At 34.5% G+C, this 23,157-nt stretch overlaps 1 protein-coding gene and 1 pseudogene across 1 annotated transcript; both read left to right on the forward strand.

Moving 5' to 3' along the window:
• The first annotated feature begins 539 nt into the window (after positions 1 to 539).
• LOC143610701 (F-box/kelch-repeat protein At3g23880-like) lies at positions 540 to 1,960 on the forward strand (annotated as a pseudogene).
• Positions 1,961 to 18,529: 16,569 nt separating this feature from the next.
• Positions 18,530 to 19,435, forward strand: LOC143610706 (uncharacterized). Its single transcript, XM_077085108.1, has 3 exons — positions 18,530 to 19,025; positions 19,108 to 19,259; positions 19,325 to 19,435. The coding sequence occupies exons 1-3, from the start codon at positions 18,530 to 18,532 to the stop codon at positions 19,433 to 19,435; spliced, it is 759 nt and encodes a 252-aa protein (XP_076941223.1).
• Positions 19,436 to 23,157: the final 3,722 nt, after the last annotated feature.

Raw genomic sequence — 23,157 nt, forward strand, 5'->3', positions numbered from 1 at the left:
GCATTCCGATCTGGTTCGGTTTGCTTGGGAACCTGTAGGCATTCTGATTTGGTTCACAACACTTAATTGTTTTCTAAAAACCCTGCCGGATTTGGCGGTTCGCGGTGCGATCGGGACCGGTAGGAGTTTACTTAATGAAGAGTATCGGTGGCACAAGAATTAAATTATTTAATAAAAAACATCATCTTCTTTTCATTCTCTTCTTTCTTCTAAAATAAACCGGACAATTTTCTTTACTAGAAAAACTTCCGTTTGTTTTTCTTTTCCATTTTCTCTCTTCACCTAAACTTTACATATGTGTATCGAGAAAACCTTGAATTCAGGTCAAGATAAGATCGTTTATATATTAAAAAACAAAGAAAATTCATGACGTAAGGACGACCCCATAAAAGCCACTTAGGTCCACCCCTTGCGAGTAGATTACAACTCGTTAAAAAATATTATTAAACATGATAAATATAAAACCTACAAACTATAATATGGGTTAATGTTTGGTGCAACCTTAGTACTTATATATGAAACCTACAAACTATAATATGGGTTAATGTTTGGTGCAACCTTAGTATTTATAAACCGAAAAAGTAATAAAGCTTTATCATTTAACACAGCCCAATAACACGGTCCGAGTTTCAGTACTTAACCTAAATTTCATGTTACAATACGGTGCAGAAATCACCACTTCCACACCCTCAAAAAAACCCTAGAATTAACATGTCAGGCAACTTGCCTATTGAAATCCAAGAGGATATCATCAAAAGGCTGTCTTTCAAATCAGTGATTCAATTCCGATTGGTATCCAAAGCATGGAAGTCTCTCATCGATAGCTCTCGTTTCATTAATGATTATAACGCCAAGAACACACAGCTGCAACATCATCTACTTGTGAAGTGTGATTATTACATGCATGAGCCATCATATTATTCAATTCTTGATGATGCTACCTTCCCCAATGAGCAGGTTGAACATACTCAACCCCCATTATTAGTTAGCATGCTTATATGTCCTGTCATAATCGGCATCTCTCATGGCTTGGTGTGTGAGTATGGTATTTATCGTGAGGGTGATGAGAGAACAAAAGTGGCTGTTGTTTGGAATATTTCCATTAGAAAAGCTGTGGCTGTTGTTGTGCCTAATGAGGCATACGACAAAGAAGAGATGTGTGCAACCGTTCTAGGTTTTGGGGTGTGTCGTGAGACTAATGATCCTAAGATTGTCAAGATTACACAGATTAAGAATTGGGAGGATATGGAAAGTGTAACTTGCATCCCTTATCAAGTTGAGGTTTTTACGTTAAGCACAAGGGCTTGGAGAAGTTTATACAACAATCTTCCTCGTAAATCAATTGAACTCGATTGTGGACATGACATGGATGGGGTTTTTTATTGGCTTGCTACAGATAGGAGTGTTATAGCAGATGGTGATCAATTCGAGTCTTACAATCTCATCATTTCATTTGATATGACAAGTGAAAAATTTAGAGAAATAAACCTCCCAGATAATTTAGTATACAATAGCACGTACATCTCTAATATAAGGGAGTCTCTTGTTGTGTTTGGCGTTGAACCCAATGAGAGTGAGAGTGATTGGGTTTATGTTGTTTGGAGGATGGAGGATGGTGTACCAAATTCGTTTACAAGGGTATTCACTAGTTGCACAGAGGGTGAAACAATATCTGGCGTAATGGGATTTAGGAGGAGTGTATGAAGTGCCAGAATATATGTATAATCGTGAAGACCCATGGGAAACTTCAGGACCGCTTGTTGTTTATGAACCCAGCTCAAAATGCATTAGCAAGTTTGGATTTGATAGAGTAGGTCCATATCAAGTGTTTTCCTATAAGGAAACATTACTTCTGCTTGATCAGCCAGAATTTACGGTTTATGACGAAGGTAAAGGCCACATTTGGGAAGTGGTGGACTTCGAATAGAAGTCTTTTGCAGCAACATGCAAGGCATGAACCAGTAGCGCATGGAAACACTTTTGGTGCTCTAGTTATGCAATACAAGGTGAACTTCAATTGTCAAGATGATGTGGTTTCATAATATATATCTCTTATATTTGGTATGTCCTTTAATCATCACATGTTTCAGAAACTGAGTTTTAGTTATCCTAGGTTTAATTTCAAATTTTGAGGAACTATAATATCTATCTACCCCAAACGAAACTCTCCATGAATCTAGCTTGTTTTGTTATTTATGATGTTATAACACATGTAGATGAAATATGTCTACTTGTAAATTGCGTTGCATATGGAAGGAATGTGTGTTGGCTTTCTGTTTTGATACAATCCTGCATTATGTATGAAAGCCATTATTTATTCTAATGCTAGACAACATGGTATAATGAGTTCAACAAGAAAATTTTCATTTTCCTTGTCTTTTGTGCTCGGTAGATTGGGTTGGTTATCGATTTGGTTATCCAAGCATCGGGTGAACCCAACTAAGGTAATTCACAAATGGTGAGTACTTGATTCGATCTATGTTATATTTCAATTACAGCAGCCTCTGACCTCTTGATCAAATCATCGTATTCGATTCCGAAAAGTTACTTTTCCATAGCATTCGATTCCAAGTTCGATTCCACTGTGTTTGTTCATTCCAAGTTTGATTCAAGGTATTAATTTTATCTATAATCCTTGAGTAACATTAATAATTCATATGATGTTATAATTGATAAACTAATCCAAATTTGTTGTTATAAGTGGTCCGAATCAAGCTAATGAAAGAATCTTTTGATTAGTTGTTTATGAATTATGCTATTGTTCTAAGGAAAAAAAAAACTATTATAAATTATATGATGATTGTCGCAGATTAGGGGTAATCGTTTGATATTAACATTAATATCAAAGAGTTGTGTTGATATTAATCCAATCGACTGAGCTCAAGTACGGGCTAAGTGCTTAAAAGTTAAAATAGCTAGGTCTTTCGGGTGTGGCTTAAATGGGTCTTGGGTTCGGTATTCTGGTGTGGTTAAAAAACCCACCCCTCGTGGTGTTCGCTTCATCTTGCTACTGGTCCATTTCTTCTTGAAAGTCTCACTTTTGAGTAATGTGGACCAATTTTAAGTTGGAATTAGCTCTTGACTCTTGAGTTGTAGCACAAGTTGCAACCTGAAGGCGTTAAGGAGCAATAAATTATACGTTTTTTTTAACGATTGATTCTTGATTACGGGTTAATCAGGTTTCTTGTATTTGACCTATTTCCTTTTCATATATAAGGTAAATTGAGCATGATGTAATATGAAAATTTTCTCCATGACCCATGTGATATTTAAAAACTAACATAATTTCTTTTTTTATATTTACAATTTTTACCTATCACGACATATAATTTGGATAGGCAACGGTTCATTGAATATGCTAAGGTAGGATATATAATAATTCAATATAAGACTTGGTTAAACGGATTATTTGGGTTTACCTCAAACCCATTAAAAAGTACTTGATACTCGACTCGTATTAGTTCGGGTTGTACTCGGGTTTGTTAGATTCGGGTTCGGATTTCATGAGTATGGGTACTTGCAGGTTCCTATTAATAGTTATTCGGGTTGTAGATAAAAACGATACCCCTAATTATATTAGGTATTGATGAATATGAGATTACTTCTTTTTTTAATGTATTTTTTTTTATCGGTTTCATGCTTGATTACTAAATTGTATCGTAACCATTAGAATTTTTCAAGCTTGTTGTGTTCATATATTAATTGTTGTTTTCATTAGGGATGAGCTAGGTACCATACCAACACCGTCACGGACCCCAAATTTCCTGATCCTGATTTTCTGAAAAACTTGGCACCCAAACTGGTAATGCTTGATTTGGTACCAGTACGGTACGATAGACAAAAGTTCGATAGATATTGGTACCATACTGATCCTGAAACATGAAATCATTGATACCAAATCGATACCAATGATGCTTGTTTCGGTACTAATGGCGCATGTTTCTTTATCTATACTTAATACCATTTGCTCATCCCTGGTTTTCATTGATTTGATTGCCAAAAAAATTAAAAGAAAATAAAAATAAAAATATAAAAAGCCTAAGGGCGCGTTCGTTTCACACGGAATGGAACGGAATTGGAATTGGAATTTGCATAGGAATTGGAATTTAAAGGAATTGGAATTGGAATTGGAATTTAAACATTCCCACAGGAATGGAATTTCCCAATTCCATCTAACGTGTTTGGTTGGCCAATGAATCGGAGGCAATCACTTCGACCCACTCAACCGACGACCCACAACGTTTTTGGAAGATCCGACCCGCTGATGATCCGAACCGCTTCCACCCGACCCGATCCGCTTTCGTTTTTTTTGTTTCGTTATTTTTTTCAGTTTCATTCCGGTTCATTTTGTTTTTTTGCTTCAATTGGTTAGTTTATTGGGTTTTGTTCTAGCTCGGTTTCAATTTTTTTGGTTCGTTTAGGTTGTTTTTCGTTTTCTGTTTTCTTCGAGTTTGTTTTTTTTTTCAGATTTTTGGGTTTCGGCCCGCTTCGGTTTTTTTGGTTCGTTTAAGTCGTTTTTTTTTTCAATTTCTGTTTGGTTCAAGCACTTTTTTTTTGCTTATTTTGTTCAGTTTTTTCGTTTTGTGTTTGGTTCAAGTTCATTTTTTTTGCTTATCTTGTTCAGTTTCTTGGGTTTCGGTTCGTTTCGGTTTTTTTGGTTCGTTTATGTTGTTTTTTTCGGTTTTGGTTTGGTTCAAGTTTGTTTTTTTTTTGCTTATTTTGTTCAGTTTTTTGGGTTTCGGCCCGTTTCGTTTTTTTGGTTCGTTATTTTCGGTTTCTGTTTGGTTCAAGTTCGTTTCAGGTGTCGGCGGACCAGGTCGGGTTGAGCCGAACTGACCCTGGCGTCAAACCGAACACAAACTGACACGGGGCGCCGAACCGAATGCGAGCTGACCCGGGGCGTTTACCCAAACGCGACCCGACTCGGAGCGTCGACCTGAATGTGAACACACCCGAAATGTCGACCCGAACGCGACCTTGTTAGTCGCCTGATTGAAGATTCCATCAAATTTACTTGAATTCCTTCACATGATGGAAGGATTTAAAATCCCTTTGTTTAAAGGAATTTGAAGGAATTGAATTCCAATTCCTTGTCAACCGAACACACAAAAATGGAATTAAGATTCCAATTCCAACAAAACGAACACGCCATGTCATGGGATTTTAATTCCAATTCCTTTGAATTCCCATGAATTCTGTGAAACGAACGCGCCCTAAGGGCTTATTTGGTTGGCAAGGAATTTCGGGATTTCATAGGAACTAGAATTTAAATTTCATCCTTATGATCTTTGATCAATAGAATTCACAATCCTTTTACATATTCAAGGAATGTTTAGAAAATCTTTGAAATGTGGAAATTTGTTAAAACGGGTTTTCGGCGGGAACAAATTTTGCGGTCGGAATTTATTTGGATCGAATCGAGTTTCATGTCAGAGTGTCTTTGGGTTGGAAGATGCGTGGGAGTCGGTGGAAGACGTACTAAGACAATGATACGTATCACGTAGCCATATCTTCACTCATGTCCCAATTCCCACGTTCAATTTAGTTAGTTGCATACTTGCATTGTTTATTAATGTTTCCATCTTCCCACGTATAATTGGTAGTTTACATCCATCCCATGTTTCCCTTTATTTTAGCATGCATGAATTGTATTTAAACACCCTTTTGATGAATGAAAAGAGGAAGAAAATTGATAAAAAATGTCTCATTTTCTCTATTATTTCTTTGGAGTCTCACTAGCTCAAAGGGTTACTATCTTGGGAGATTAGTCATCTCGAATCAGCTTCTATCAGACAATGTATTGTCATTATAGTCAGCCTCTGAATTCTTCCAATCATGTTGTGTCACGTGGCGCTGACTAGACTCAACCCTTCAACTCTTGTCGGTCACGCCCACTAAATTCATCAATTCGCGAGCCATCCCATCATTTTGTTTTTTTTTCTTTTTAATATTAAAAATTCAATTAAGCAGAGACTCCCGCTGCGAATTCCTCGCTGATTATTAAATGCCCTAAATCATCCTTCAAACCCCACACCAGAACTCCGTCGCGGAGCCGCCGTTACTACCACCACCTTCTCCGGCGTCTTCTGTCGTTAGCAATTGAGGCTAGCTGGTGAGCGGCTTTCATCTTATTAACTTTATTAACTTATTCCTACGGTTTTGTTATAATAAAACTTGCAATTGAGTATACAAATCCATTTCTAATTAATTTAATTTAATTAGTATCAACTGAATTTTGCTAACATCAAACCCTAGAAGTAGGGAACGAACCGAACGAACACGAATAAGGCCTTGTTGCGATCGATGCATTTATCAGTGTGAATAATAAGAAAGGAAATGGGAACAAAAAACTAAAGAATATTCAATGTACAAAACAAAAAAACTTTCATGAACAACATATACAAATGAACATGAACGAACGGGGCTCTGTTCACGTTCGTTTCTTTAACTAATCGGACGAAATTTATTGTTCATGTTTGTTCATATATTAAACGAACTTCCTGCCGAACGGTTCACGAACTGTTTGTTGAACGTTTGGTTCGTTTACAGCACTATCTAGAAGACTTGATACGTGTTCACCTTTGGTTTTACTTTTGTATCACTTTTAGGTTTCTGGTTACTGATTGCAAATTCACAAATAAAGTTTAAACAGGAAACTTAGTGATTTTGTTTTAGATTGTTTGGATAATCATTAACCGCATGTATACTACCTACCTGTTGATTCACTTAAATTAAATGAACATGAACAAAATATCTTGTTCATTTAATTAAACGAACGGACATGAACTCATATATGTAATCAATGAGTAAATCTAAGACTTCCAACTATGTATTCATGTATGCTTGTTTAACTTTATGTGTGTTTCATGTCCTTTTCGTTTACTTCTCATAGGAAGTGGCCCCGCCCTGTATATCTTAGATGTTATAATTTATCATATCATGATTGTGTTGTGTTATGTAAAATGGTAATACTGTATATTGATCAGTTAGCAACTAATTAGCATGAATCTTGTTTTATTAAATGGCCCATTACAGTTCAAAGTCCATTACCATTCCAACCCATACCCAACCCGAACTACCTGAAACTCGACCAACCTGAAGTCCTGAACAACACCCCTACGTAATACATATATAAGTCAAACATATATACAACTTAAATCTAAAGCTATATGACTTTAATAGTATAACTTATTATTGTTATTACATATTGTGGTCATAGATAGATATGTGGCATATTTAATCTTTTTATAATTGACAGTTGTTTAAAGTTTATATTTATTTATTTGGATAAGTTATACAGTACTTCAATGGCTGATTCAAAGGTTAACATATCAATGGCTGATTCGAAGGTAACTTTGAAACTTTTAATCCACAGAAAGGATCAACGATTGCTGTTTGCAGAAGCTAGTAAGGAATTCGTGGATTTTTTATTTAGTCTGTTGGTTTTACCTGTCGGCACTGTCATGAGACTCTTAGAGAAACGAGACATGATAGGCGGTTTGTCTCAGCTTTACAAAAGCATCTCAGATCTCAATAATGACTACTTACAGTCTAATCAGGTTAAGAATATCGTCTTACAACCTAGATCATTGCTTCCACGCTTCTCCCCTCAAGTCCCATACTGCCTTCTGAAGCATTTTGCATCCCCTGCCACGCCTTACCCAACTGTTGATCTCTACAAGTGTACGCGTTGCAAGCATGACACTTTTTATACTCGTTCTGATGTTTGTAAATTTTGTTGCGGTCCAACGTGCTTTGTGGAGAATCCCTATGCTTTGAAGCCATTAGTGAATGCAAATGGAGGATTCGTAAAGGCACCTGCGACGTACATGGTGATGGATGACCTTGCTGTGTCACCGATGCCTACGTCTACAGTCGCTAACATGAATTTGTTCAACAAGTTTAACATCAAGGACTTGGATTCAGTAGAGGAGAAAGCTGTTCATATCGGCATAAATGAGGTATTTCTATTCATTAATAGGTATTTCAAATATGTTATATATGCACACAATACTATTAGCTAGTACACTGTCTTGAATTTGTCCATCCTTATTATAACTGTGAGTGAAAATAGATAAGGTGTAACAAAAGGGCTTGTAGCTTGACTGTATAAAAGTGCGTACATAGTGTTTAAATTTAGAAGTATAATTAAAGTATGATGATTTCCCCTGTTTGCGCGTTTTCTTATGCTTATGTGTGTTGATTGGATGGCAATTCGGGTTTAGGATTAAAATTACTTTTATCATTTTACGGTAGGTTAACAAACTGTATGTTCTGGTCTTGTGGCGCTGACATTTTAGGTTACCTGCATGGGTAAGAAAATAAAATTTCGTTAATATACAGAAAATGTATTCGTATATATAATCATAATATTACACTTGGTGAAATAGTACATAAAGAATAAAGATATGTGATAAAGGAGAAGTTAATTTACTAAAACAGATCATATTTAAAACACATAAGATAAAGATTCAAGACTGTGTAGAGTTATAAATTCTGTAATCTCTCTTATTATAGATGCACCATGTCTTAATTACTCTTACCCGAATGTTGTTATTTTAGATTATAACTTTCCTGGGTGTTTGAAATGATCTTCAAATGATGCAGGCCTTGGAAGTACTGAAGCATTCGTTAAGCTCTAAGACCGTGCTGACAGATGTCTTCCTTCGTGGTGTGGTTAAAGATGAGAATCCTACAAAAAGGTGTAAAACCGAAGGTAAGTGATCATGGTTGTGAAGTTGTTGATATGACCGATAAGCTTGAAAGAAATAAAGGAGGCTTTTTGGGACGTTGTAAGGAAAAGTGTATAATGCAAGATGATCAAAGAGAGAAAATCAAGTCCATCACATTAATCAGTCAAAAACCGTTTGAGCGATTGTCCCACCTTATAGGCTTGCATATGTAATTAATTGTATTTCTTAGAATTAGCCTTCAGTTCTTAAATTTATATGTCTTATTGTAATAGACCAAGTGTGGTTGATTATTTTCTTATATGGTATCAGAACTCTTATCTTCAACGAGAAACTCAGTCCCACAACCATTATTTCTTTGACTAACACTCCTAAACATGTCTACTATATTAGCAATGGCTTCTCCTCCATTCATACTTCAACATCCAGACCCTTCTTTGGTAAATGTCAATATTGCTTTACCAAAGGTCATTATTCCAATAATATTCCTTACAAAATCTCCATTCTTTTTTCTCCATTCCACTAATATCCATTACTACTACAATATTACTCCTTCAAATACCACCACCACAATCAATTTTCCAGCCTTCTAAAAAAACTAAAATAAAAAAAAAAATTCTCCACCTACGTCATCATTACACATGGTTATTTCTTCAAACGCAACTACTCCGTCTATATCAGTTAAGTTTTGTAAAACCTACAATCTTATCATCACTGCAAACTATCATTTTTCGGTTAACTCTACCTTTGATATTTTATCATCTGCTTCATTCACCCTCTAAAAAAACACAATATATTTTCTTTTGTTTCATCTCCCTTTACATCTTTCAATTTTGTCAACTTCTTCACTTTTTTAAATACAGCAATCATCCACTTTTATCCATGCATATTGGATTTATCATATGGTCGAATAATTCGAGATGATCAAAGAGAAAAAATCAAGTCCAACACATTAATGAGTAAAAATCATTTGAGTGATTGTCTCTCACCTTATAGCATTCCATACATTTGTAATTAAATATATTTCTTAGAATGAACTTTCAGTTCTTGTATTTATATGTCTTCTTGTAATAGACTATGTGTGTGGTTGATCATTTTCTTATGGACGAACTAAGAATGGAGAGAGGTTGGATCAATTACGACTGAGATTGTAAATATAATTTTATGATTTCGAAAGATAAATGGTTATGGTTGAGGTACACTAGACGTGTGACAGTTTCGATGGAACAATTGTGCACCATTCAAAGTGAATTATTTTGTTTGGCGAGCGGATATAGATAGGATTGCCTCAAAAGAAGCCCTTGCTAGCCGAGGAGTAATTCTGGCCGATCAGTTATGTGATGGCTGTGGGTATCTATATGAATCAGCAAATCCATTTGCTGATCTCTTGAATTTTGTGTTTGGTTAAAAATCCCTATTCCCTCAATTTTGATTTGGTTAGGCAATAGGGTATGCATTCACACTAACTACACGTAGGTACCACATCATATACTTTACCCCATTTCAGGCCATGTCACCTTAAGGAAATTGTTTTAACCTTCCTTCACCTCTCTTTATTTAATGTAAATTGATTCTTAAACTATTGTGATAGAAGATTTTAAATTCCGTTAACATTTTAACTTACCTTGCATTTAACACCTCTTAACCCATGAAGGGAGTGATATGTCACTCGTTAACCTTTGTCAACTCAGCTTTAACGCTCTGAGCGTTAAGGTATACCCATGGACCTTAGAAATCGGGATGAGATTTTTCCCGAATACCTATACATGTACATGTTCAGTACCCGTACGTGTCTATTGGGTACGTGTATGGATTACCAAAATTTACTGATTATAGGTACGGGATTACAGTTTTGGTTGTGGAATTACAGTTTTGGTATTATAGATAATTGATTAGCGATGCCGTACTGCTACGGATACCGATACCTAGTTTAGTGGAGCTTTTTTTTTAAATGAACAAAAGGGCATCAAAACGAGTAATGTACCCAAAGTACATGTATCCGTACTCGTACCATAAAATTCAGGTATGGGTACCAAGATTTACTGAATTTAGGTACGATCCCGATCTCACCCCTACTTAGAAATGTATTGGAAACTGGGTCCGTTATGAAGGAAACAAAGACAAAAAAGGTGATTACATATGGTATATGGCTTCTCTCTATTTCATCAATATTCATCTCTAAGGTTCCATACCATATTCTTCTTTCCTCATCAATGGCTTCTTCTTCAAGGGTAAGCTTGAAACTGTTAATGGACAAGAATGGACAACTGTTGTTTGCCGAAGCCGGTAAGGATTTCGTTGATTTTCTATGTTGTCACCTGGTGTTACCAGTCGCCACTGTCTTCCAAATCTTGGACAATAGAGAAACCACAGGTGGTTTGTCTAAGCTTTACAAAAGCATCTCAAATCTCAACATTGACTACTTACAGACTAAGAAGATTAAGGATGCCCTCTTAAAACCCGAATCTTCACTTCCCTTTTCTAGCAAAGTCCCTCTGCCTAAAGAAGCATTTGCATCCCCATCGCCCGTTGTTGTTGTTGCCGAAAGCAGCCGTTCCCCCAGGCGTAGTAAACAGCTTTCTGGTGCAGCGAATGTTATTGAATAGCCCTATGATTTGAAGTCTTTAGCGAAGAACCGAGAAGGATTCGTAAAGGGACCGATGACTTACATGGTCATGGATGACCTTGTTGGGTCACCTATGCCTACGTCTACAGTCTCTAACATCACTTTGCTTAAAAAGTTCAACATCAAGGATTTGGGTTCGTTGGGGGAGAAAGTTGTTCATATCGGCACCAATGAGGTATATCGATTCATTTCATTTATGTTTCATCGAGATATATATTAGTACACCGTTTTGATGTTGTTAGTACGTCTTCCGTTCTTGAATTTGTTCATTCTTATTATCAATGCTGTTAGTTTTCTTACTTAAATGCTCGTCAGATGACGCCTAGATTTAGGGTTTAGGATTAATATGTTTTTCTCAGTTTAGGGTGTGGTAAGCGCGTTGACGTTTTAGGTCACTCGCATGGTTAAGAAAATAAATTTTGTTAATACAGAATAGGTAACAATATGTATAATCATAATATTACACTTGGTGAAATATATAGTACATTAAGAATAAGATTTAATAAAAGGGAATTAAGTTTGTTTGGCCAAAATAAGAACCCAAATGTGTTAACGGATAATTTATCAAGACGTATGATCATATGTAAAACATAATATAGTATCGGAAAATACCGTAATCTCTCTGAAAATAAATTAATTCACCATAACTTTCATGAGTGTTTGAAACTGTATTTAAATGATGTATGTAGGCCTTGGAAATATTGAAGCATTCGTTGAGTTCGAAGACTGTGCTGACGGATGTATTCCTTTGTGGTGTGGTTGTTCAAGATGAGAATCCTACGTACAAAAAGGTGTAAAACCGAAGGTAACTGATCATGGTTGTGAAGTTGTTTAAAACCAAGTTTTATGAGTTTTGCTTTTGGTTGTTATAAGACAACTATATCTTCAGTCTTCAGAATTTAACTGTCATTAATGGATTTTTTCTTGGTTTATCTTAATCTCAACTTTGGTCATGAATATGAGTTTGTTTTATCTGAATCTAAAGGTTTGTCATGAATGTGAGTTTGAATTATCTATATCTTGTGATGAACAAATTTCAACTTATATTGGATGGCCACATTTTCCAGGTTATTTTCGTTATTCTTTTTCTTTCTTGAAACCAGAATCTTAGCTTTTGTGTTGAAAACAATACAACTTTACTGAATAACCACTCTAGAACACCTTTTCGAGGTTATCTTTCATAATTAGATGCATCTAGTGTAGAATTTACATTGATACAAATCAAAGCACAGATGAATTGGAAACAAGAATTTCAAAGAAGTAGGGGATGTTTAACATAGGAAGTGAAAAAAAGTTTTGACTTTTTATCAAACTCTTTATCCAATTAGCAGTTGACCCGTTGTTTGAGCTTAACTCATGTCACTCGTTTGAGATTGCACCCAAGTACCCAACCCAAATCAACCCATTTCCGAACGGCCACCAGTGTTTCCCGTCACCAAAATCATAAAATTAACAACGTTCTAATTTTACATATTTTGTTTGAAACAATAATATATGAAAGTTCATATTTTTTAGAAAGAAAGCCACTATCCACTGCTTATAGCCTAGTGGTAAGAGGTTTGGATCCCAAATTCGACCCTTATTTATGTCACTTTTGATAGTGGCAATGAAGACTTTGAACTAAGCCTTGTGGAAATTTGTCAGTTTGAATCCTGATCCCACCTAGGTTTAATTTCACCGTATGTTATGTTAGAAAGTTGTGCTCTTGTGGTGGCTCAACATTGCCAAGTGGCAGGTTGGCAGCGGGCGGTATGGTTTCCTGTAGAAACGTCCAAGCAAAACTTCAAAGCAAGTGTGAACCGGTTAAGATAATATAGTCTGACCAAAGTTTGGCAACGGGGCTTGTCACACCCGACCCAGGGGGGCTAGTCGTGACCGACTGGTATCAACCATGAGCAGCGGAAAATAAATAAACTTAAAAGGAAATTCATAATATGCTAAGAGTTTGCAAATTCAAAGATACAACTACAGCAAACGAGTCAACCATGACCCATAAATTGTCTTAGATGCATAGCACCATTAATTAGTCTAGGATGTCATCTAACGATTACATCTTTATTTATCAAGTAGTCTTCCATGACTACATTATTTTATTCTTGAAAACCAAGGCTTCTACGGTTCACTAAGGCGACTAAGGCATAACCTCATTCCCTTCCCCAATGGCTAAGTTACCTGAAAAGTACATACTAAAATACGTCAACAAAATGTTGGTGAGCTCGTGAGTTTAAGACACATAATAATAAAGTTGACACATCATGGTATATCACATATCAAGTCCACAATCAAACCTGCAACTAGCATAAGTATCCCCCAACTCATACTAGAAGTTATACCGTCCCAGACTATTGCCCTGCTAAAGCAATAATCAAACACGTAGGTTATATGCCGCAACGATCCGCAGATCTCAGTGTGGTTTACCCAACATAGGGTCACTGTGCGTGGGGTCTCCCAAATAGTACTACCCATACAAGCCTCCGGCCCATTCCCTTGAGCTAATGATTGTGTACAAGTTGGGACAAAATTTAGCAGTAAAACACTTCTTGATAAACATCACACCATAAGTAAAACCAGCATGTACCCAGCCCAAAAAGTTTATGTAAAAAGGGCAACACGAAACTCACCGAATGCTCCAAGTAAATCAACGACTGACTTCCCGAAAGTAGTGGTTCCTATGATGAATAACGAATTATAAATACTTAACTCAACTAGTTTTAACCTCAATAAAGATCCAATGGTGAAACGAGTATTTAATTCTAAGCGTTGGCCCAAGTGTTAAGTTCCCGGTGGATAAAGTTTCCTTTTATGGAAAGTTTACACTTATATAAGTTATAATGTTGATGATGTGTGTTTAAGTATTTAGTTCAACTACTAATTATGTTAATAACCTCGTTTTACTTGACCACGTTTTAATAAAGTTTCTATATTTAGAAAGATAGGGCCTTATGTTCGGTTGCGGGTTACCGTATGACCATAAGAACTATATAATTTGTTCACATCATTAGCATGATCATTTCTGGTTGGAAACATCAGCCCTTGGGTTTTCAAGAGTTAACAATACAGGTAGTTATCGATGTTGTCGGTTTTTAACGACAAGCCTTTAAAATATGGTTTTCGTAAACAAATTCCCTTGTAATTAAAATTCCAAATTTCCAGAATATTAAGGTATACGAAAACATATTATTTTCAGATCTGAGATTTCAGAAAGTTTGGTGATGTAAGGACTTAGTTCCCGTATTTTTCGTTTATCATTCGCTTTGGTGAAAACCGGGTTTAAGACTTGGTTGAATTTTAGGAAAATAAGTAACGCTAAAATTATAACTTTATTAAAACATACTTACTGTTAAAAAAAATCAGAATGTTCATATCTTTGTATTTTTAAATTTGCCCGTTCGGTTTTAAACGAAACAACACTTTAAAGTTTGTAAACGGGCCTGTTTTGTAAATCCAACTTCCCTTAAACATTTCATAGCTTATATTTATCTTTTTAAAAATATAAGCTTCTGTTTTAAAGGTCCGGTTTTATAATATTCGGAAGTTAATGTTTAACTTGATACCTTGTTCCAAAAATACCCTTTTTAAACAAAAACCCAATTTTGGTCACCAGACCACTTAAGACCAGTTATGTTACATAAAAATAAGTTGTTTTTACATTCCATGGGTTTTAAAAACATACTATTGGCTGTATTAATGCTAACGAACTCGGTTTCAGTCCGTTTGGCTTCTAGTTCGGTTTTTAATGCGAGTTTTCGCGAAAACAGTTTTGGGTCAGCTTATTATTTTTCAAAATATCATTTTTAAAGCTGTACAATAATGTCATAATCTTATATAGGTTTACGGGCTTATTTCTAAGTTAAACGGGTTATAAAATACGGGTTTTATAACGGTTTTTAATATACGGTTGATGTTACTTTTTGGGGTTGAACTTGTGCAGCTTATTGGGCTTATTTTTACTGTTTTTAAACTTCTGGAAATTATGTTAAAATTTCAGAAGTTAAAATGGTCACGTGTTGGTGCGGTTTTCAAACTAGTTTATCTATTAAACGAATAACCGAATGGCCATTATTTTAGCCACGGTTTTGGGACTACATGACATGTGATTTTTAAGGTTCCATATCAGTATTATGTTCTGCGGATTCTGGTTATTTAAACGAGGTTTTACTGTTCAGCTTTTGGCCCGGTTTGTTAGTTTGAAACCTTAGTTTTTGTGTACAATTTCGAATTTATTCAGAAAGTTAGTTTACTAATGCTCTAAATCAGATTTATTAATATGTTTAGATAATTCTTATGCAAATTTACTTATTCGTTCAGGGTTTAACACGGAGCCAAAACTTAGAATAATATGCGAACAGAAAACGAATGTGGACTGTGGCACCTGATGTACGTTAGGGGTTCACGAGCAGCGTGATTCCTTGTTTTTGGACTGGTTCCACGAGCAGGACAGAGAGACACGCGGAAGAATATGGCTTCTGTGAGCGACCAGAATGTTAGCAACAATCGAATAGGGTTCAGAATCGGGATAGAATAATAATAGAACACTGGATTACCAGATTATGGATGCTGCTTGGCTCGTTCAGAATCTTCAGCAGAGAGTCAAAGAGAGAACAGGGAGTTATGGGGGTTGCAAGAAGTGAAGTTTGATATTGATTATAAAGACTGAGATAGAGATTTGGGGCAGAGGATTTCTTGGTTTGTGAAGCCATGCAATGACTCTTATTGGTGCTGCAGAGGAAACGTGAATGGAGGACAAAGAAGAAGGTGTTCAGGGTCTTCATTGGTGCAAAAGGTCTGATCAGAATTTTGAAGATATATTATATTTTGTTATGTATTATTATTATTTTTTTGTTTATATATATAATTAGTTAAAGTAAAAGAGTTTTTATTATTATAACAACATAGGTCATGGTAGTTTATGATGTGTCTCAAATCTCATGTTTCAGTTTTTGCTTGTTTAGTTCGGTGTTCGAGTGCTGATTTGAGAAGTGTTTGTCGGTTGAGTTTTATGTTTTGGATACCCGGTAAGATTAAATAATTGTTGGATTGTTTCTTAAAATTTTCGAGTTATCGGACTCGAGTTCATTTGTGTTAAACGAATTTCGGTTCGTTACATTTTCTTTTTGGGCCAAGCCTATCGACATACGGTTCGCTTTGACCAGCACTATGTTCAGTATCTAACAATAAAAAAAAAATTTAGCCCTATATTTGGGGTTGTCACAGGGCTCTCCAAATTTAAGGAGAGCACTGGCCTTAAAAAACACAAATAATCCATCGGTCTAAGAAAAACAAAAGAAACCCACTATTTATAGATCAAAATTTAGGTAGTTCAGAATTTATCACCAAGTTTAATAAGCATTTTATAAAGAAACTTGTTCATTTTTTTCACTTAGAGTTTTATTTAACTCAACTTCAAAACTATGCTCTCTAAAATATGTAAAATCTACTATTATAATAAACAAAAATGTTGGTTAGACCACAAACTCCTTAGTTGGCCTAATAGTTTGCCAAGTGGCACTCTCATGTATTAACCTATAATTTCTAATTAAATTTATTAATTTAAAACTAAAATTTAATTAAGATTTAAAACATTTTTTATTTAACCTTATCATTATCCAATCCATTCCTTATCTAGCCTTATTATGGATTACAACTAAGAGAGTTTGATTCATATTACAAAATCATGTTCATTGCACCATCTCTTTTATTGATTATGATTGCCCAAATGACTTATTACTCTTATTGCAAACTTGAAGTATATTGACTCTTGGTTTATATTTAGTTTCAAGTTGCGTGCAATGGATCCCATTTGTCAATGACAAATTTGGATGTTACTATGATAAAAACATGATCAGAAACATTAGCGAGTTGGCTAGAAACTAATTGATCAAATTATTCTAGGTTAGTTTGACCAAAAACCTTATTTACAAGATCAAAAACATAAGTGGGTTGGGTAGAAGGTCAAAGTGACTAATTTCATATGGACCAGTTGGAACCGGAACACTCCTTATCCGTTATTTTGATTAGCAATATGGGTGTCACATATGAATACAAAAGCCTTATTATTTTGAAATCGAGCTGAAATGAATTTAGCCAATCTTTCTTTCATTTTTTTTCTCTCTCTTTCGATCTATTTACTGGTTATGAATGTACAAATCAAACTGATTGAATGAGACAAGTGTTGGGTACTAAATCATGGTTGGTTTGGTTATTTTTTTATTGTGAATTGCAGGTAATAGTAGAAACAATAATTGGACATCAGATGGTCTCATCAATGGTTAAAGAAACTAGCAATTAGTTCAAATAAAAAAATTGTATATGCTTTGTTGCTATGCAACGTATGATTTGTTAATATTTCGGTAAAACTGTAGCAATTTATTTGTATATATAAAACTTGCAACTTATTTGTAATTTAGAGATTTATGAGCTTTTCATTTTTCAATATTATATGTAATACGTAGTTTTAATCATATAACGTGTTTAAAGATTTAACAATTATGCCGTTTTCATTGTCCAACCTGTGTAATACACGGGTTCCTAACCTAGTAATAAATAAAGAATAATGATAATAACAGTTTTTTAGGGATGTGTTATTCATACACCCTTTATAGGGTGTATATATAGATATGTTGTGTGTTAAAAGGGTGTGTGAATAACCAAAAAGGATGTATGAATAACCATTGCCTTTTTTTATTAGTTATTGACAAAAAAATTCTAAAGAGTAACTTGGAAAAATTTAGAAATGTCATGTCAAGTTTTATTTTTTCTTAAAACATAAGTTGGCAACTATATGTGTTAACATATATATACGTAGTTGATCTAATAATGTGATTAAAATCGCCATCCAAATTTATTGTCTTCCTATATATGCACCTAACATAGACCAAATCTTAAAAACAGTAATATAAATATGTAAAATATTTTTTGTAAATCTTCACAAATTGTTCATATATTTAATATCTTTGTTGAGAATGTCAAGATTTATATATAATTTCAATCGTGGAACTTCTTTTTGTTATTATTATTCAAAACAGCATAATCTTTTCTTAATTTATGATCGAATACCTACATATATGTTTAAATTTTAAATCATTTGAGGATATATTCATTATAAATATTCAAACAGAAAACCCTATAACAAATGTCTTATTCATCTCATTGATCATCTTATTAATTCGCCTCTAGCATTCCATACTCCCATCACTAGTTTTGATACACATCAATGGCTGACGACTCGAAGAAGTTAAGTTTGAAGCTTCTAATAGACAAGAAGGGACAACGAGTGTTGTTTGCAGAAGCCGGTAAGGATTTCGTTGATTTTCTGTTTAGTCTCCTGGCTTTACCAGTCAGCAGTGTCATCAAACTCTTAGAGAAACAAGACATGATAGGTGGTTTGTCTAATGTTTACAAAAGCATCTCAGATCTCAACAATGACTACTTACAGTCTAATAAGACTAAGGATGTTCTCTTAAACCCTAAATCTTCACTTCCTTACTTCTCTAATAATATTCAAACCCCTCTGCTGTCTACTCAAGCATCTTCATCACCAACGCCAACCCCGCACTCTCCAGCCAAGCTTTACAGATGTGGCCATTGCTCGATCTTACTTCTAGCTTCTTATGCTACTTTTTGTCCGACTTGTAAAATTCCAATGACCACTCATGATGATAGATATGTTTTGAAGTCTTCAGTGTTGAATGCTCAACACCCCACCAAAGGTAACTTTGAGTCTTATATATTTGTGTGTGGCTTAAGTTTATCACTTGTAAACTTAACATGATTTCGTGGATGCAAGAGAAGGGTTCGTGAAGGGATTGGTGACGTACATGGTGATGGATGACCTTGCCGTATCACCTTTGTCTACAATCTCTAACATCACTTTGCTCAACAAGTTCAACATCAAGGATTTGGGTTCATTAGAAGAGAAAGTTGTTCATATCGGCATGAATGAGGTAATTTTGTTTCGATATCATCGTTCATTTGTTTACTATTTCAACCACATTACATGCACAATTAGTACACTCTTTTGAGGCTTGGATCTTTATGGTTACGGATACAAAACCTGACTCAAGAGGGCTCACTTGGGGATTGTGGATATCTCAAAATGAAAATACATTCTTTTGAATAATGATGAATCATGAATGTGTGAGAGAATCAGAAAAAAAGATCATGAGAAGGTGCAAATTTTGAATAAGTTTTCCTTGCTTTGAGTGTTTTCCTTTGTCGTGTTAAAACTTGAAAACACTTTCATCAATTTCGGGTTTACAAGGGTGTGGTGTCTACTTTGGTTGCGGGTTACCAAAATATATGATGTGGTTGTGTCACGTACTTTATTTTTTTACTGTCAGTTGAATCTTTCAAATGGACTATTGGATAAATTCACCACATAGGGATACACTCGTCTTTTCATTTGGGAAAAAATCTTTACATAAGGCTTGTAGACACTTGCCCGTAGGCCACTTACTCGCCTAGTCTACCATCATCGCCCGGTGCCGTCGAAAGTAGATGATGGGAGCATGAATCGAACATAGGTCACATAAAACATCTGTTCTCTTTGAACGTTTTAAGTAACTTGCATATATGCCTAAGAAAATAATCATCATCGTACTCAGTATATCCCACCAATAGCAATGTTATGGTAGGGTCTGAGGAGGGTAAGATGTAAACAGCCTTACCTCTATCTCATAGGGATAGAAAGGCTGCTTCCGATGAGACCCCCGGCTCGATAGTAGTTTTGCATCAAGCCTTGGACATAAGGCGCATAGCACTCAATCATCGGGACACCGGCTGATTGGTGCATGTGCCCTTGTCTTTCGGCTATCAACGCCACCACATGATGCCTGATTAACCTTCCGCCACTTTTAACGTTATTTTCACGAGATTAGTAAAATAACGTCAATATTAGTGCAATTTTACTTTTGCCCACCCGAGGGTTCACACATATATACATTATATGCACGCACCGCAAGCAGGGCGTATGCCTAAGAAAATAAAATTTTGTTAATTATTACAGAAAAAGTAACAGTTGATAAAATCATAATATACTTGGTGAATTAAACCCTAAAAGTTATAAAGATATATGATAAAAGAAAATTTTTATTTGCTTGATTGATATCATCAAATGACATTTATTACAGCATATCTTAATCATTAAATAAAAACCCAAATCTCTTTTAAAATAAATATAAATGTTCCATTCTACTCTTTATAATCAGAACTCTGATTCATTATTATACTAACTTGTATATAGAAATTGTTATAAATTGCTCGTATATAACTTACATGTGTATTGGAAACGATCTTCAAATGATGTAGGGCTTGGAACTATTAAAGCATTCACTGAGTTCTAAGACCGTGCTAACAGATGTCTTCCTTGGCTGCGTGGTGGTTAAAAATATGGATCCTAGAAAAAGGTGTAAAAGTGAAGGTAAGGATGGTTGTGAACTTGTTTAAAACCATATCCTATGGGTTTTGCTTTTGGTTGTTTGAAGACAAAATATCTTCAGAATTCAACTTTTGGTATGTACTTTCATCCAGAACTCCACTTTTGTCTTCAATGGTTTTTTGTATTTAACTCTCAACTTTGGTCAAGAATATGATTTTGTATTATTTGAATCTGAAACTTGTCATGAATTTACGTGAATTTGTCTTCTAGATTTTGTGAGAAAAACAACTAATGGTTGACCACAACTAGACCATATATAGAAAATGACTATTTGGTATTTTGACCATAATGATGACAGGTTTAACCGTTAACTACATTTACATCTAACTCATGACCTTGATATCTTTACGGTATTCAAATTTATAATAACAACACTTGTGACATTTTTCCAACCTTTAAATAATAATAATAATAATAATAATAATAATAATAATAATCCCTCTTTTACAACACAAGTGGAAGACAACAAATCTTGTTTTTTTCTAGAATTTGCTTTTGTTAGTTAAGTCACTTATAACAACTTAATGACGAGTGTTGACCTAGATTGACAAGTACGGTTATGATTGAACTAACTTGACAATATCGTTGTGATTGATGAGTGTTGACCATCAATTCAGTGTGATTGGTATTGACCTAAATTGACCAAGCATGGTTATAACTTGTAATTATAAATCGTCATTTTTATTACCTAGATCAAGCAAGTAATAGTTTTTTAATAATGACGAACCTTGGAAATTCTTTCCATTAGTGTCATTATGTTTTAGATGTTCAAACTTCATAAAACTAGATAAAAAATTATGGCTTTGTTCAATGGTTCGAATAAGTTCGGAACAAGACAAGACCCTACAATATATGCTCATCTAAGCATATATTAACTTGTTGTAGTCTCAGTTGGTTTTAATCAACAACAGCCTCTTCAAATGCTTATTTTGACTATATTAGTGAAGTTTGGTGATCAGGATTGATAAGCATGAAACGAAAGTGTAGATTATAAGCTCGATCTTGTAATTCTTATTAGCTCGAAAATTACAATACTTAAACTCTCTTAAGTTAATGATATAACCCAGCAGCTTGGGTATATATACTAGTTTAAGCATGAAAACATAATTACACTAGAATACAAACTCCTTATCATACTCAAATACTAATTAATAAAAACATATTTAAACAATAATTAATAAATAAATTCCTTGTTGTCCAAGTCATTGGCTCGACTTGTTCACCAAGTAATTTATTTCATGTAAACCAAGTTACGTGCTCAACTTGATAAACAAAACATCAACGCATCATAGGCTTAATGAGTTAGCCCAACGGAAATTACGTCCAACAATTAGTAAAAGGATTACTAATTTGATACCAATTACAAACTCTAACTTTCAATTCCAAATTAATTAAACTACCCTTATACACTGCTTGTTAAATAATTCAATTTGTAAGAATGTAATTTCTCCAAAATCGTAATCTGTACAAATAATTAATTATTAACTAAAAAATATATATAGACTAAGTTTTAGACACAAGTTCATATAATTGAGCCAATTTCTTTCCCACAAAACTTTAGGCCCAATAAAAAAATAAAAAAAAAACTGTACAAATCAAATACTTTCAAAAATAAAATTTCCATTATGAGCCAAAACTTGATCAATGCACACCCCTAGTTAGCACCACCTCCACTACCGTTACTATCCACCATATAAATATAACAAGTTAACGTACTTTGGTACCCTTTTATTGTTATAAAATTACTTATTTTGTACTAACTTCATTTTTGTCGGATGTCTTTTTAACCGGATACTAAATAATGCCTTCTTTAAAACACCATTGTTCACACTTATTATGTTCGAAAACAATATTAACTCGAATATGTCGACCCCACAGGTTTGTCAAGCTTAGATATACTCATTAATTTGTTAAAAACTAACTGTTAGAGATTTTCTTGTCGTTTCTTGCTATTTTAATGTTTATATAATTTAATTACCCCTAAGAATATCAAATACACAACAATTAAGGAACTAGTTGATTAATGTTTAATTAAGAAAAAATTAAAGGGTGTTTGGACGAGCTTTTAAAATTTGTTTATTTGCTTATTTGTTTTTTTGAAAAGCAATAGGTATTTGGCAAACTCCTCCGGAAGTTTCAAATTAAAGATTTCAAAAGTGTTTTTGTTTTTCAAAAAGTAAATAAGCAAGTTTTATAAGCTTACCCAAACACCCCCTAAAAGTTAAAAATTAAAAGAAGGTTTACATGTGTGTGTAAGTATATACATGTGTGAGTACATGTACCATACCCGTAACTTTTGATTACTCTTACAATAATCGGGTTGTATATCACCTAATAACATATTCAAGAGAACTTTTAAAACTAGTCCATACCAAATACTTGTCTCATTACCTGAACGAATATCT

The sequence above is a fragment of the Bidens hawaiensis genome, unplaced genomic scaffold (genome assembly GCF_021521415.1).
Source record: "Bidens hawaiensis isolate Kalapana, Puna unplaced genomic scaffold, B.hawaiensis_p1.1 tig00027557_1, whole genome shotgun sequence".
NCBI lineage: Eukaryota > Viridiplantae > Streptophyta > Magnoliopsida > Asterales > Asteraceae > Bidens > Bidens hawaiensis.